The following is an 18,012-nucleotide window of genomic DNA, read 5'->3' as shown; positions in this document are numbered from 1 at the left end:
ACCAGATTAACTGAAGAAAAATCCTTAAAAATCATATCTTAGTACAATAAATTGAAGAACTAGAAATAAGATCCCTAAGGAAAAAAAATCCCCAGGAAAAGGTGGATTTATAAATGAATTATTCCAAACATTTAAAGAAAAATGAATTATAATATTACATTAATAGGTAAATATGGAATCCTACCTTCTATGAAACAAATATGGTTTTTGATGCCTAAAAAAAGAGGATCAAAATCAGAAAGAAAACTAGACATCAATCAACCTAATGAATGTTGATGCAAAATATTTAAAATACCTAGAAAGGAAGTTACAGTGATTTGTCAGAAGGATCATATAAAATGACTAGGTTTAATTTATGCCAGGACCACAGAGGTCATTCAAAAATTATAAAAAATTAAGCATAATTGACATATCAAAAATAAAGCCAAGAGAACCATATGATTATCTCAAAAGATGCAGAAAAGAAGAAAAATTGACACCCCAATCCTATTAAAATCTCTAGAAGCATCTAGAAGCATCGAAAAGCAAGACAAGTTTTATCTGTAATGGGGATGAACTAGAAATCTTTCCAAAACATCAGGGGTAAAGCAAAGACTTCCATTTTCATGGTCCATTATCATTTAATTTTGTACTAGAAATGCTAGCTGTAGTCATAAAGCAAGAAAAACAAATTAAAGAAATGAGTATAGGAAATGAGGAATCAAAACCATCACTTTTTTCTCCTTTTTTATATGTAAAAGAAAGATTTTATTTATTTTGAATTTTACAATTTCCCTCCTAATCTTGCTCCCACCCCACAGAAGGCATTCTGTTAGTCTTTTTTTTTAGGTTTTTTTTTTTTGCAAGGCAGATGGGGTTAAGTTGCTTGCCCAAGGTCACACAGCTAGGTAATTATTAAATGTCTGAGACTGGATTTGAACCCAGGTACTCCTGACTCCAGGGCTGGTGCTTTATCCACTGTGCCACCTAGCCACCGCTCTGTTAGTCTTTACATTGCTTCCATGGTATACATTGATCTAATTTGAATGTGATAAGAGAGAAATCATATCATTAAGGAAGAAAAATAAAGTATAAGAGATAGCAAAATTACATAATAAGATAATGGTGTTTCTTTGGTCTTTGTTCCAACTCCACGATTCTTTCTCTGGATACAGACGGTATTCTCAATCTCAGATACCCCAAATTTGTGCCTCATTGTTGCACTGATGGAATGAGCCAGTCCATTAAGGTTGATCATCACCCCCACGTTGCTGTTAGGATGTATAATATTTTTCTGGTTCTACTCATCTTGCTCAGTATGAGTTCATGCAAATCCTTCCAGGCTTCCCTGAATTCCCATCCCTCCTGAAAATCATCACTTTTTGCAGATCATATGAAGTTTTACTTAAGGAACCCATTGATACAACTAAAAATTAATTTTAAAATAGCCAACTTTAGAAAAGTTTCAGGATAAAAAATAAATCCTACAAATCACCATTATTTCTACATATTATTAACAAAAACCCACTGGAATATATAAAAAAGAGAAATTCAATCTAAAATAACTTCAGTGGGGCAGCTAGGTGGCACAGTGGATAGAGCACTGGTCCTGGAGTCAGAAGGACCTGAGTTCAAATATGGCCTGAAAAACTTAATAATTTTCCATCTGTGTGACCCTAGACAAGTCACTTAACCCCATTGCCTTAAACAAATAAAATTTTAAAAAATAACTTAAGTTAGAGTAAAATACTTGGAAGTTTATCAGCCAAGACATACAGGAAACCTATGATCAAAACTATAAAAGATGTCCCAGAAATAAGATGATTTCAGATCATTAGAAAATATTAATTGTTCATGGTTCAGTTAAGCCAAGATAATATAAATGACAATACATCAAAATTAAATTTTATTCATTTATGAACTAATCAAATTACCAAAGAATTACTTTTATAGACCTAGAAAAATAGTAACACAATTCATCTGGAAGACCATAAAAAGTCAAGAATAAGAAGGGAATAAATACAAATAAATTATGAAGGAACATGGCCTAGCAGTATCAAATCTCAAACTATATTACAAAACCATAATCACAATTTGGTACTAGAAAACTGTGTCTAACAAATGGAATAGATTTTATACACTATATGCAAAATGAAATGAGAAAAGTAAACCAGCATTTCATAAACCCAAAGATCCCAGTTTCTGGGGAAAGCACTCACCTTTTTGTCAAACATAGCTGGGGAAAACTGGAAAATAGTATGTCAGAAACTTGGTATAAATTAATATCTCACACTGAATTTCAAGGTAAGGTCACAGTTATATATGATTTACACATAAAGAATAATATCATAAGGTAATTAAGGGGGCATTAAAAAATTAATTGTCAGATCTCTGGATGAGAGGAGTTTACAACTAAAAAGTAATAAATTCAGAGTAGGGAAAATGGATAATTTTGATTACAATAAATTTTTTTTTAAATTGCTCAAATGAAACCAATGAAATCAAAATTAGAAGAAAGGAAACTAGGTAAGTTTTTATATTGTTCTCTGATAAATACTTCATTTCTCTTAGCTATCTGTCTGTGTATGTATATAAGCTATTTGTCAGTTGTAAATGATTAAAGAATATAAAAAGACACTTTCCAAAGGGATAAAATGTCTAAGATGACAGAAAAGAAAAATGACAAATATGGGATGAGATGTGGGAAAATAAGCATAATAATATACACAATTGGTAGAACTATGTATTAGTCCAACCATTTTGGAGAACAATAGTCTATAAGTAGTCTGATCCGACAGTACCTCTATTAAATCTATATTCAAATAAAATGAAAGAAAAAGTATATATACAAAAAATATTTTTGAAGTTCTTTTGTGGTGATAAAAAATTATAAATTTGGGAGATGTCTATCAATTGGGGTATGAAAGAAGAACATTATGGTATATGGATGTGATAGTATAATATTGCTCATAAAACATGATGAAAAGGATAGTTTCAGAAAAACCTAGGAGACTTTTATGAACTAATGCATTTAGAAATGATAAGAACCAAAAGAACAATATAAAAAAGGTAATCAGCTGTGAAAGACTTAGCAATTGATCAATAAAATGATCCATCATAACTCCAAATGATGAAAAATACTATCTACTTCTAAGTAAAGAACTGATGAGAACAGATCAATGCATATTTTTTCCTTTAATTTTTTTTCCTTTTTTTCTTCTGAAACATGGCTAATGCAGGAATAAATTTTGCATAACTTCCTGTATGTATAAAATGGATTCCATATTTCTTAACTTCTCAGTGGGTAGGAGAGGCATGAAGAGAATTTGAAATTGAAAATAAATAGTTTAAAAATAAAAGAAATCAGTTGACTATGAATTGTCTGGAGGGAGCATATTGCTTAAACTACACTTTATGAATGGGATGGTGAGATCCTCAGTAAGTCCTTTTACAATCTTTTTATCATTCTTCAGATTTTCAGTCATTTCCCCATCCTCACTTCCAAATTTCTCTAAAATGCATAGGCTTGTAAATTGTTTCTAAGTTCACCTAACATGCCAGAAATCTTTCTTTAGTTCTCTAAGTATCAGATTAAAGCCAGTGAAGCATGGAGGTCTGTCTCCCCTCATCATTCTTTACTTAAACTCCAGAGCACAGAGTACTATGGATTATTAGCTGCTTTCTGATATTGGTGTTTACCTAACTACACTCCTTCCCAGTGAAATAAATTAGTTTTCTTCCAGTCTTGTTAATCTTTGGAAGTGGCTGAACACATTGCCATGATTATGATTCAGCATTGGCAGCATTGAGAAATATTACTGATTTAGTATTTATCAGAAGTTATATTCTCTATCAAGACTGCAAAATAGAAAAAAAGTTCAGAATTTCAGTGTAGCTATACTGTTAAACTGAAGAAGAGTTGGATAGTGGTGATCACAAAATTTTCATTAGCTCTATTGTGATGAGAGTTATAAAGAAAAAAATTAAATAAGGTATCAATCTATTCATCTCTTAAGTCAAAATGTAGCTATTTTCAATTATCACTTCATGAAACAGTCATGCTGATCTTCTGTGGCAAATCTTCCCTTTTAATTTAATGAAGTCTTTTGTCAAAATAAACAAATAAACAGGATTCTTATTCACTTAATTCTCTTGCAGGAGGCAGTGGACCATGGGGGAGGGCAAATTTTTCTAAGTAATCAAGATAATTAAGTGATAGTACCCCCCATCACAAAGGTACAATAAACCAGATTTCCTTAGACTCATATGAGAAGTAGAAATTGGAAAAATAAATATAAATAAAAAGTAGAATTCTTAAAATTTTGAATGAGAACTCCTCTTTTGGTCATCATTTGTGATTCTATTGCTTCCTTTTAGAATCATACCAGGAATAGAATTATATATATATATGTATATATATGTATATATATACATATATATATGCCACTGTACCCTATTTGCCTTGCAAAAACCTAAAAAAAGTATTATATTTATATTTAATTTTCTTATCTTTAAACTTCTGACATCCCTGCTAACTTTGTCTACAATGTTATGTATTGAAAGTGTGACATGAAAACCAAAAGAAAACTTCAGAATCTGATGAACACTATATAAAAATTATCTCTTATGTATCTCCCTTAATATTAAGTCCTCATATAGGAAATGATTAATCTGTAAACATCTTTAACCAAAATATTTATGTGCAATGTTAACCTGATTATTTGCCATTGAGGGGATGGGGGTGGGAAGGGAGGCTGTAAGGAAATATTGTAACTTAAAAATATACAAATACATGTGGATGAATTGAAAAACAAAAAGTGTGATATGATAAAGTAATCTCAAATCTACTATTGCTTGCCTACCTTCCTTATTTTTAGCATTGATATTTTCACATTCAATAACAACAAATTTTAGCTTAGTAATTAAAGCAAGATATTCAATGTGAATCTATGTGGCATAATATTTGGTATATTTATTTGAATATGGGAGGTGTGTTCCAAGTCATTTACAGAGCATTAATTGTTGTTATCACCCATGTGTGGGACATGCTTCAGAGTAGAGTGCAAAGCTGCCTCTAGGTCTTTCCTTCATTCTCCCAACTTCAGTCCCCTGTCTGATTATATTTTACAGTAGCATGTGTGGTGACTGTGTTTCATCCTTGTGGTCAGTAATCAGCTATTTCTGCAGCTGCTCATTAAATGGAGTACGTGTCCTGCTCCAAAGAAGTCACCCTTGATTCTTTTTTGAATGATCCTCTATGGGAATATTATGTGAGCGTCCCTGAATTTCACTTGCAGCTGCCTTCTAACTTTGACAGCCCTTCTCAAATATTGGCATTATAATAATACTTATACAGACAGTAGCTAATGATTCTATATCACACCTTCTGCCAAGTATTATCAATTGGCAGAAAGAGAAAATAAGTGAGCCTTCCCAACTGCTTTATTGCACAGTGCAGCCACCTCCCAACCACACAGTAATTAAAAAGTCATTTCAGTTCTTAGGTCATTTTAGTTTCTTCATCAGTAAAATGTGACATTTGGATAACTTGAGAATAATAACTCACTATATAGTAACTTAAGGTTTCTAAAGAATTCATTGAACTAGATTGCACAGGTATTTTTACCTACTTTATAATGGAGCAGACTGAGCCTCAGGGAAGTTAGGTGACTTGTCCACAAATTACATAACTAGTGAATTTCAGTCAGAATGAAACTCATATTTTTCAACTCTGAAATCAGTGACTCTTCCATTATACCATGCTGCCTCTGAAGACCAATAATGTTCCTCTCATATAAAAATATCTTATTTTCTTTAGAAAGGGATATTATTATTATTATGGAATTTTACTGAAATCCTACTGGCACTTGCTACCAGCTTAATAGGGCCATTCACTTTTTCTTTTCATATTTTTTCCTTGATATTGGGTTATGAAAATTAACTACTTTTTTAAAGTGAAATATAACTTGGCATCTTAATTGTAATATTTAAAAATGTTTCCCTAATGTTGGTGTATTCTTAATGAGAATTTTCACCATTCTGGACCCATATTTAAAAAGGCCTATTAATATAAATGGTAAAGATAGTTATCTCTTGTGTATGAATAAATCACTGTAGTGTAGCTGAAGATACACGGGTAGGGAAAAAGAGAGACTAGCAAGTTCTAAACCCTCCTCTATTCCACTTGAGTTACTTCATTTAATCTCTACACATCTCATTTATCTCCTATAAAACAAAAACATAGGAGTTCTTAGATGATATTGTGCTTTACGTTTTCCAAAGTTCTTTCTTTTCCCAAAACAATGGCTACCATCATTATTATTTAAGGAATAAGATAATTTGCTCAACATAGCTAATAAGTAGCAGAGGAAGAATTCAAATCTAGGTTTTTACTTCTCATGTTGTCCGTTTTCTTCTCAGGTGCTGTTAACCTGAGGTCTATGAACTTTTTAACATATTTTTAATTATTTCAATAAATCTCACTTCCTTCACAGTTCTATTTATTTTATTTGAATTTTTAAAACATTATTTTGAGAAATGATCTATAGTTTTTACTAGATAGTCAAAGGGACCCATGACACAAAATAATTTTTAAAACTCCTACATTTTACCATCCTGCCACCCAATTAATCACATTACTACATTTTTAACTGAAGACTTTACATCCTAAGTTATTAGTACATCTTTTAACAATAGTAGCAGGCATTCTAAGATCTTGTTCATAATGGAAGGACTTTTAACATTTTAAAGAAGTATATTTTTATAAAATGTTCAGGAAAGCTTTAGTCAAATTTTGCTAAATAACCTTTTTTTGTACCACAAGATTAGCTCTCTGTCTTTTTTCCCCTTTATTTAGTGTATGGTTCTATATATTTTTGTCTAATTTAATTTTTAGTTTTTGCAAAAGAATCTTTAATTCAAATATATACAAGGGCAAACGTGCAAGCATTCCTCCTTTTATTCACCCCCCCCTCAAAAAAAAAATCTGTGGTACACAATTTCCTCTATGCCATCTACGTTGATTTAGAAAGGGAAGGAAATTAGGTTGACTCCATTTAAATTGGTTCCTACTTAGCATGGTCCCTAAAATTTCAAAGTACAGAGACGGCCTGGTTTCTCTGTCTAGTCTAGAATTTTAGTTGCAAAGTCATCATGTCTCAAACTGCCAAGAACAGGATTTCTAACCTGACACATAGAATTGGAAAAAAAGGAAAAACTGACCAAAACCTCCAGATCATTTCTTGCAGTTACATTGTTTAAAGGGGAAGGCAAAAAAGATCCTTATCTATCCAACTTCTTTGAATGTTGCTCATTCAATAGATGAATAAAACCTTCATCTTAAGATTCTACCAGAAAGAGCTTCAGGGCAGTTTTTTAACAGTGTTTTTATTCTAACTTGAGATGTTGTCCTTCAACAGTTTTTTGCTAATCTTTTTCTCTTTCTTTTTTTCCCCATTTGTCTTTGGAATTCTTCCAAAGAAGCTAGATTTATTTTCCTGTGTTCACATCTTACTGTCCTTTTCAAGTTCTGCACCATGCTTTTGATAAGTATTGCTTAAATATTTCTCTCCTAACAAATAGACATACTCTAAATTGATTTTTCTATTTCATGCATCATCATATCAGCTTGTATTTTGGCACTACTTTTGCATAAGGCTTTCCTTTTTTTTTCTTTTCTATTCCTCCTAATGACTCTGATTCTGTAAATTCAAACCATTTCCTGCACTATTATTGTATTCCCTTTTTATCTCATTTTATTTTAGCAATCATTTTTACCTTTGATCTTCCATGCAAGTCTTCAGTCACCAGCAAATTCAATAGTATAGATTTTTTTTTTTACCCACATCTTACTATTTTTTTGGTCAGGAGATTTTGTTGCTTCATCACAAACAGACATCTCTGCTTATCCTGCTTAAGTATGCAAACATTGGTTTTGGTAAAGATATTTTTAATTGACTTGTCTCTTCCTCTGTAAGGGTAGTGCATTTTCCTTTTCTTACACAAATATTACCAGTATAATCAGAATACACTAGATTTCATAGTATCTTATGGTAATTATTTGGCTTTATCTATGCAGTTCTTGTTTACTAAACAAATGTAATAGAGAAGAATGCCATTTATTCATGCCCCCTGACCAGACCAGTGTCAAAATTTTAGATGAAATACAACATGTTGTCTATGGCCATGAGTTCATATTATATTCTGTAGTTAATCCCACATACACTTTGTAGTGCAGATGGGTAAACAGATGGTATCTTCTAATGATCAGAAGAACATTGAGATCCTTCATCTCCCTTCCCAGTAGGTTCAGTTTTGTGAATGCCAAAGGATAAAAATACGATAAAACTCTATCAGCTTTGAAAAAACTAGTCTCATAATCATTACTACATTGTCACACCTCTGAGAAACTTTTAGTAACTATTCCCTTGAGATTTTGTTATTGGTCTTTTACCTATAAAAGTCCCATTTAAATTGAATAGTATGCCTGACACTTCTAATACATTTTAAAAATATGATTCATAGAGAGAGTACAACAGAATTTTACTTCATGTAAACTTTAATATTAATTTAGTTATTTTTCATTTTATAACATACAGAAATAAACAATTCTAGACTTCACAAACATAAAATGCATAAAGAGGAAGAATAAGTCTTAGAAATATGTAATAAAACCAGGACTCTTTAACTTTGAATACAATTTCATCTACAGGTACTTCAAACAATAATTTTATGTATAGCATATTTTACAGTTGATATTAACAAAGAAAGCAAATGCTATTATCATCCAAAGATTTAGGAAAGTAGTAATTATCCAATTAACATTATTTTCATCAATGAATTTTAGAGTTTAGTCAGCACTCTCACTTTGCAGGGGTTAGATAATGGCTGCCAGAAGGTAATTATTGTCTTTTGTTGCTAGTGTGGCCAATTTTTTGTTAAAAAGTATTATTCACATTTTTTTAATCTATCAACCTTGAAATTAATTTTTGTTTCCCTTTGGCTCTGGTTACTATATTGATTGTAACATATTGGGAGTTGGAACATTTGTAGAAAAATGTTATTTTGTTTCCAATAGTTATCATTTTTTAAAAATTTCTTAGTTTGAAACTTCATTAAACAATTATTTTCTTCCAAGATCCTCTTTATGGATAATTATGTCTCATGTATACCTTCATGAATCACGTAGAATCAGAGGTGAATCTAGCTGACCATATTCCGTTTGACTGCCCAATATTGTGCAAGATTGTCACAGAGAACTGAAGAATCACAATATCAGAGTTGGTAGAGCCTTTGGAGGTCAACTTGCCTAATCCATACTCAGACAACAATCTATTCTATCACATGTCCAACAAATAGTCATACTTTCTGTGCTTTCAGATTTCTAGGGAAGGGTAAATCTTTTAAGACAGTCCATTTTACAATTTGAAAATTCTAATTATTAAAAACTTGTACTTATATCGATCCTAAATTTACCTCTTTATAATTCCCAATGTTCCAAGCTATTTCCTCTGGATCTAAGATAACGATATTAATTCTTGTACCCACCAACCCTTCAAGCACATGAAAATTGCTTGTCATTGCTCCCTGAAAAAGTCTATTCTCCAATCTGACAGAGTTTATTCTTATAAAGCATAATAATGAGGCTCACCATACTCTTGATTGGTTTCCCATCTTTTGAACATTCTTCTTATAAGGATTCCTAAAATTTTACAAATAGAATTGTAATAGAATACTCCAGAGAAGCCCTAACCAGGAAGGAGTACAATTGAGCTACCACCTTTCCAATTCTATGCAATTATGCCTCTCTATGTTGAACCTATGATCACATTAATTATTTTCAATGAGATATCACATCATTTGATTTATATTAAATATGAAATCCACTAAAACTCTCAGACTGCTTTAGAAAACTGTTTTTTGGGCCATGCCATTTATCCTTATCTTTATTTTTTGTAAAATTAAACCTAATAACTTTAATCTGTGAAGATCTTTTTGGTTACTGACTCCTCTCCTGTACTTTGTGTCATCTAAAAAATTTGATATATATGTCTTTATGTCTTTATATAAGGCACTGATAAGAAAGTATTAACATAGTCTAAGTACTAATCTCTATAACATTCCATTCAAACTATTAAAAACAACTTTTTTTTTTTAAGTTTTTGTAAGGGAATGGGGTTAAGGCTTGCCTGAGGCCACACAGCTAGGTAATTATTAAGTGTCTGAGGTCAGATTTCAACTCAGGTCCTCCTGACTCCAAGGCCTATGTTCTATCCACTGTGCCACCTAGTTGCCCCAAAACAAGTTATTTTCAATTGTTCATTCAGTTTCAAAAGCAGCTAGCTCTAATGATCTAGGTATGAAAGGCACTGGTTTTCCAAACTTTATTATTGTAGAACCTGAGTACACATGTTATATATATTAGAAGACTTTACATTGTCCAGGACTGCTAGGTACTGTCTCACCAACCCATTTGTTTTTTGTTTCACCTGCTTTTTAGCTAGTGCAAAGATCATTTTCTTTGGCAGAGAAAACAAACAAAATTAATATTACACACTGCCTTTTCTTCATCTTCTCTTAGCAATAGATCATCATACTCTGATATGCTCTTCTACCTCTATTGTTTTTAAACCATATAAGCTTGGTTTCCCCAATGTTAGATGGAATTTCTCTTCTATTCTTCATGGTCTTTATCATTATAAAATATATGGTTTTAAATTCTGAAATAAACTTTACTATTGTGAATTTCATGATATAGAGCAGTTTTATAATATTGATGAAAGAGAAAAAGAATAACACTCCCATCAAAAACTTCTTCTGATATAGAAATAGTTACCCTCCATCTTTTTTTATATGAATTTAAAAGATCACTTTTTTTACTGAATATAACCAAATCTGTGCTATCTAGCACAGTTCAGTCTGATGGAGTTGTATTATTCACTTTCTGCATCCATCTCCATTGTATGTTACTGTGATCATATGTTAGCTTCCCCTCCCCCCTCCAGAGTTCTTGATTTCCAGAGATCAAATTCATCCCTAGCCTCTAAACCTTCAATTCTACAGATGAACAGGAACTCTTTCTTTTAAGAATAGAGAATTCTTTCTGACACATTGTCCTTTATTTTGTTATCTATTGTGCATCTCAAAAGGGTGGTAGTGCCTTTTCTTAAAAAGTTTTAAAAATTAATTTAGAAGTCATTTCCTTTGAAAAATTGTAAGAATTTTTTTTGAAAAATTCTAAAGAAATGTGCATCCATTTCTATAACTGTACAGTGAGTGACTTAGTAGGAAAGAGAAATAGGAAAGAGAAATACAAGTTCATCAGTAGCTAATTCAAAACATGTCTATTAGTAATTGTATTAATACTCCTTTTATGCTCAGTAGTTCATATTATGCACAGTTCTAGCAAAGTTTCATTTCCAGATGGGATGGGAGAATGAAATGGAATAGGTAGTTGCTAAATAATTATAGTTAGCTAAGCATTAATTTAACTTCTTCCATATGTTGTCTCCAGTTATTTGTTCCCTTGCTCTCCCTCCTAAGTTCTCTAAATTGATAAAATTATTTACTGAGTTTGAACAAAATAAAGCAGAACTTATTTATCTTTTAAGTTAGAGATTTACCACCTGTTCCCTGCTTTGTGAAAAAAAGACTAGTAGAAATTTGTATGTGAAAACAACTTTCACCATTTTATGGTAATTTCAGATTCCCCTCATCTGGGTACAAATATTTTATTCTATCTGAATCTGTGACATCTATCTGATGGTTGAAACTGTGTTATTACTTTTATACCTTCCTTCTCATTCATCTTTATATATCATTAGTTTAGGGTTAGTAAGACACAGTAGTTAAGAATTCTGAACTTGGAGTCCGGCAGACATAGATAGCATTTATTACTTGTGTGACCACATTTAACCTCTAAGTCTCAGTTTACTCAACTGCGAAATGGGTATAATAATGCCATTTATACTTACCTCTTGTGGTGACTAGACAGTTCAAATGAGCTGATTGCTGTGAAACACCATGCACTGCTCGAAATGATATAGAAATGAAATTTTAAAATTACTCAGTCTTGATAATAGGTAGACAGCATCTTTTGTTTCCATTCACTTTCTACTATACCTTTATAATACTTTATAATACTGCTTTTCATGACTACCTTCTTAGAACACTGAATTCATCCTTCACATCACAAAGACACTAATCTTCCTTATGGAGATCTGTTCAGGTAATTTAAGCTCAAGCATCTTTAATGATTCCCTTTTGCTTACTGAAAAATCAATCAATAAGCATTTATGAGTGCTTACTGTGTGCCAACTTCATATTTGTTGACTTGACAACAATTTTCTATATAATCTTTGGCTCTCCAGATTTATCTAATAACAGAGTATACTCTGATGATCCAGTCTGAAGGTAGGCAAAATACAAGTTTTGTCCCATATTTTGTACAGTTTGAGCTTTAAAATGGAACAAAACTTCATTTAAAAGCCATTCCTAGTCAAAACCACAAAAGTACCCCAAAGTTTAATTTGTCAACCCCTGAATTATAATGAAACTAGATTATTTGCAAAATATTCTATGGTGGTACCACCTTTGTTGTTGTTGTTTAGCTCTTTCAGACATGCCCAAGTCAACTTGACCCTATTTGGGGTTTTCATGGCAATGTTACTAGGGCTGCATTTCCTTCTCCAGCTTCTTTTACAGTTGAAGACATTGAGACAAACTTAGCTATAAGCACCTGAGGCTGGGTTTGAACTCAGATCATCCTGCCTCCAGGGCTAGGTCTCTAACCACTGTAACACCTATCTGCCTTTTCCTGCCTCTGTGCTTAGAATTAATTCCTCCTCCCTCTCCATTTAGTTCCTATCCATACTTCAAAGATTAGACTAATGCTGTCCATCCTATGAAGCCTTCCAAGTGATACCCCACATATAAAAAGATTAAGACTAAAACCTCTTTGAAAATATGGACTACCTTTGATTTATTCAGTCAATAATCAATCATCAAGCCTTTCTTAAGAACTCACAATGACTCAGTTACTGTGATAAAAGCTGGAGCTACAAGGAAAGAGAAAACAACAATAACAGCATCAGCAACATAGTACCCACTGCCAAAAAAGCTTTAGTTGCAGGGGGGAGACACCATAACTTAACTCAATAACTTGGGATATAAAGATGTAAACAGTCTAAGTCAACACTGTCTTTAAACATATGTTCTTATCCTGGAGTATATGAACTTAAAAAATGTTAAATATATACATATTGGAAAAAAATATACAGATTGGAAAAAAAATTTAAAATAAAAGAAAAAATATATATACATAGTAAAATGCAGCTAACATATATATGCTTTATATATATACCCTCTGTGTTATACATATACATATGTATGCATATTTGCTTATTATAAATGTTTTCCTCTATAAGTCTATATTTTATTTTATGTAATTTAAGAACATTCTTCTGAGAAGGGTTTCCCAATGTTTCATTAGACTGCTAATGGATCCATGAAATGCACAGGAAATGTTAACAAATTAGTGGGAAAGGCACCAGGAGCTGGGGAGACTGAGTCAGATCACTTAGAAAAAGTTAACCTTTGAATTAAGACCTGAAGAAGGCAGGGGAGCCAGTCAACAGATGTGAGGAAGCATATCAACGCCTCTGTGACTCACCTTGGGAACTTCTACCCCCCCCCCCCTTTGTCTTTGCAGATTATGGCACAATTAAGAAGGTCCTGGCCCCAATGAACCTGACTTCCAGCAGCTGTTTGCTTGAGGAGATTGAGCTGTTCCCGGAGAGGCAGAGGGAGCCCATCAGGAGTCTACAGATTCTGCACAGTCAAAGTGTTCTGTTTGTAGGTCTTCAGGAGCACGTGGCCAAGATCCCCCTGAAGAGATGCCCTTTTTATAGCTCTCGCAGGTAGGGAAATCACATGGATGTTCATTCTGGAGCTGCTGTTCCCAATAAAAGAAGAATCTGCCCTGAGGGAGAGACAATAATCTTTGTAGGATTTCAAATTAACTGCTCCTTAATAACTTAAGGACCTCAAAAGCTGTGTGAGCCCTGCATCCTAGATGAATCTCTAGAGATTTTTTTTAAACGCTAAACCAATTTACTGTAATTAGAAGAATCCACAAAGCACTTTGGATGATACATTATGGTTGAGATAGCCAAATTAATTAATCCATAGGTAATTATCAGTATTACAAACAAAAAATTCATGCATTTACATCATTCATTACCAATACTGACATTTGGTACTACAAGCCTTCAGTTTGGTGATACTGTATTTTCCTTTTGAAAGATTCGGATTGGTGAGCATGGGTATTTGCACAAGAAACTCATGACTTCTTTAGAGATTATCAACTAAAGGGGAAATAACTTTGCTTCACATTCTTTCTGCAAAAATATATAGAAAATGACTCTCAATAAAGAAGACAGGCTTTAAGAGTCAAAAACCTGTACTTCAGATTCTGTCTCTGCCACTTACTCTTGTATGGCTCTGGTCAACTCACTTCACCTTTCTTGATCTCATTTTTCCATCTGTACCATGAAGAGTTTGAGCAGGATAAGCTCAAAGGTCTCCTTCATCTGTAAATCCATGAATTTACAACAAATAAGATGTCAGTTTCTATTTAGAAAAGGGGTCCCTTTGTCAATCAAAGTTATTGATCACCACTTATACCATTATGTAATTAGACAAATTAATGGAAGAATAAAGAACAAAGGTTCAGTAAGTTGACATGTTCCTTCTCTTACTCATTCTTTTGTTTGGTTTTTAAATTTTTTTTTATTCCTGAATAACTCAGAATGTTTTTCTGGGAAGGAAATGAGATGTTACATATGAGGCACCAAATTTATAGACAAAGGATCTAATTTCAAACTTGAGCTCTGCTACTTGCTGCCTGTATCACCTTGGACAAATGAGTTAACCTTTTGGCTCTCACATTCTTATTCTTGTAATAACAAATTTAATTTAGACAGACTATGTATTTCCTTCTTGCTTCAAATGTCTATTCTTCTAAAGATGCTTTGAAAATAAGAAATGTGCATGTATATGACATTACATATACATAGCAATTTTCATTACAGTCAAGTTTATATAAATTCTGACCATTGATAAGAGTCTAAATCTGTTAAAGGATCATTTTTAAGACCCAATTAATGTTGAGACCCAAATCTGTGACTCGAGTAAAATCTGGAAGTGCTCTGAGGTTCTCATTTACACACATTTGACAGGACAGAAATCTACTTGGGACAGAGAATTTTGAATATCTTACTGTCACTCATAGCATGACTCCTAAAAAAATAGAGACAAAACATCTCCAAAATATAATTTTCTTCTCAGAATTATACCAGTAGAAAACAGTAATATTTAAGTATTTTTGTGATATTTCTATCACATTGTATTTTAAAGTTTATAAAGCACTTTCTGTAATGCAGCTCATTTTAGCCTCATCACAAGCATGTAAGTTTGATAGTACAGTTAATATTTTCTATATGTGTTATATAATTCCTCTATATGTGTTATATAACCCTCATTTTGCAGAGAGCTGTATCCATATCTTTTCTCTTTATGGTAGAAACTAGAAGAGGCAGGATTTGTACCCAGATCTTTCTGCTCCCAAGTTCAGTATTTTTCCACATTAGCCTCTATAAATCATAATGATCTCATCTGTAAAATGAGGGAGTTGGATTAGATTACTCATAGGGCCATTTCCAATTCTAAATCTCTGGTTGTATATTGGAAATGGATGGGCCTTGCATGGAGCACAAATAAAGAAAGACCTCAAGAAGATGAAAGAGCAAGGCTTTGATTGAAACTGGGAATCATGAGAGACTGAGGAGAGAAGGGGAGGAATTACATTTCAGGCTTGGAGGCCTGTCAGTATCAAGGCTCAGAGATAGGAGATGGACAATCACATTCAAGTAATAGCAAGACTGGTTAAGGGAAAATATACGGGGGTTTGAAAATGAAGCCAAAGATCAATTAAGAGATTATTGTAATGGTTCATATAAGAGATGGTATCCAAGTGTGAAAGGCATTGTGGGGATAAAATTGATAAGCCTAGACAGGATGAGATATGAGAGGCATGGTAATGGAGAGTAGAGTTAAAGACATCTAAGATTATGAACATGATTGAATGGAAGAATGGATAAAACTTGTTAGAAATAAAGAAGATGGAAAGAAGTCTCAATTTAGGAAAGAAATAATGAGTTTGTTTATGGACACAATGAGGTGAAAAGGGAACTAGTGGGGCCACAGTGGCTAGAGCATTAGACCTGAGTTCAAACCTGTCCTCAGACACTTACTAGCTGTTTGACCCTGGGCAAGTCACTTAACCTCAGTTGTCAAAAGCAAACAAACTAAAAACAATGAGGTTAAATATCTATATCTATCTATGTATCTATGTATCTATGTATCTATCTATCTATAATGAGTTTAAATGTATTTGGCATATACATAATATACATACATGCATATGTATATATATGTATAGTTTGTGTATGTGTGTGTGTGTGTGTGTGTGTGTGTGTGTGTGTGTGAGACTTGGGAGAGACAATAAGTTTGGACATAGAGATCTGAGGGGCATTTTCATAGAGATGGTCAATGGTCTCATTGGATTTGATGAGTTCACCAAGAGAGGATAGAAGGAGAGAAATAAAAAAGTGAGACTTGGAATACAGGTCATTTAGTTGATATGACATGAATTATGATGATTCACCAAAGCAACAGATAAAAAAATGAAAACCAAGACAGAGCACTATCACAAAACACTATCACAGAACAAAGAGAGGGTATCCAGGAGGAAAGGGGACCCAGAAATGGCAAATGCTACAGCCTCCTCAAAAGGTAAGGACTAAGAAAAGGCCATTGTATTTAGTAAAGTATAATGTTAACGAAATGGCTACTGTTGAGTTTATTTAGTATTTTAAATTTTCCCATGGCAGTTATTGCTAGCCATGAGCTGTGAAAGAATAATAATAGCAGGGTGGCTAGGTGGTGCAGTGGATAAAGCACCAGCTCTGGAGTCAGGAGTACCTGGCTTCAAATCCAGTCTCAGACACTTAATAATTACCTAGCTGTGTGGCCTTGGGCAAGCAGCTTAACCCCATTTGCCTTGCAAAAACCTAAATAATAATAATAATAATAATAATAATAGCTTGGGATCAAATCTCTCCATGGATAGAAGGGGTGTGACCTTGGGAAAATCATTTAATCTTCACTGATTTCAGTTTATTTATCTTTGAAATGAGGTGAGGTCCTTCTTTGCTCCAGTTCTAGGATATTATATAGTTTATTTGAGACTGACAAAGCATTTTCTCTCAACCTTGTAAAGTGAGCAGTATAATGTTGCTGTCCCCATTTTACTGAAGGAAAAAGAACTTTACAAAATTAAATAACTCATCCATGGTCACATGATAAATTTCTGGTGAAACAGAGAAACTCCTGTTTAATACTCTTCCTACTGGAGCTCATTGGAAAGAATTTTATGGATAGATAAAAGTTTAGTGCATTTTACCATCACAAAATGTCCTTCAAGGAATTTATGAATAATTGATCTTCTCCTGAAGCTGAAAGAAGATAGTGATTAACACTAAATAGTTTCCCAGTTTATTCACTCTCAGCCTTTGATTCAGCATAATGTTAATAATTGTGTTAATAATATTGATAATAAAATTAAATTATGTTTGTATGATAATTATTTCTAAGCCATCCATGGAGTTTAATGGTTAATTGTTTGAAAGCATTATCTAATTTACCTTCTGTAGAAGAGCTCATTAAGGCAGAAATTTGAACTGCTCTTTTGATGATTAATTGAAAACTCAAGATTTGGTGATATATAGTGAGTCAGTGAGGCCTCTTAAAGAATAACTCCCAGTCTTGACTCTGAGCATGGTGCACGGTGAGGCTGTTGTACATCTCCTTCCAGTCCTTTACCTATCCCTCTGGGAAGGCTTCCTTTCCCAGTCAAATTCTGAAGAACTGGTCAGAGCCCGGAGCTAACTTTGGAGTCAATGGGGAGCTCCATAT

General features: G+C 33.0%; 1 protein-coding gene across 3 annotated transcripts in view; it reads left to right on the top strand.

Annotated features, from left to right (window-relative positions):
* Positions 1-18,012, top strand: part of SEMA5A (semaphorin 5A) — a 712,145-nt gene that overhangs the window by 477,579 nt on the left and 216,554 nt on the right. For all 3 annotated transcript variants that reach the window (XM_074208091.1, XM_074208090.1, XM_074208089.1), the window contains one exon: positions 13,688-13,895. In XM_074208091.1, the coding sequence (XP_074064192.1) occupies positions 13,688-13,895 (208 nt within the window). The remainder of the gene's footprint in view (positions 1-13,687; positions 13,896-18,012) is intronic.

The sequence above is a fragment of the Macrotis lagotis genome, chromosome X (genome assembly GCF_037893015.1).
Source record: "Macrotis lagotis isolate mMagLag1 chromosome X, bilby.v1.9.chrom.fasta, whole genome shotgun sequence".
NCBI classification, from domain to species: domain Eukaryota; kingdom Metazoa; phylum Chordata; class Mammalia; order Peramelemorphia; family Peramelidae; genus Macrotis; species Macrotis lagotis.
The sequence above is the reverse complement of the archived record's forward strand: the minus strand, read 5'-3'. Positions and strand labels throughout refer to the sequence as shown.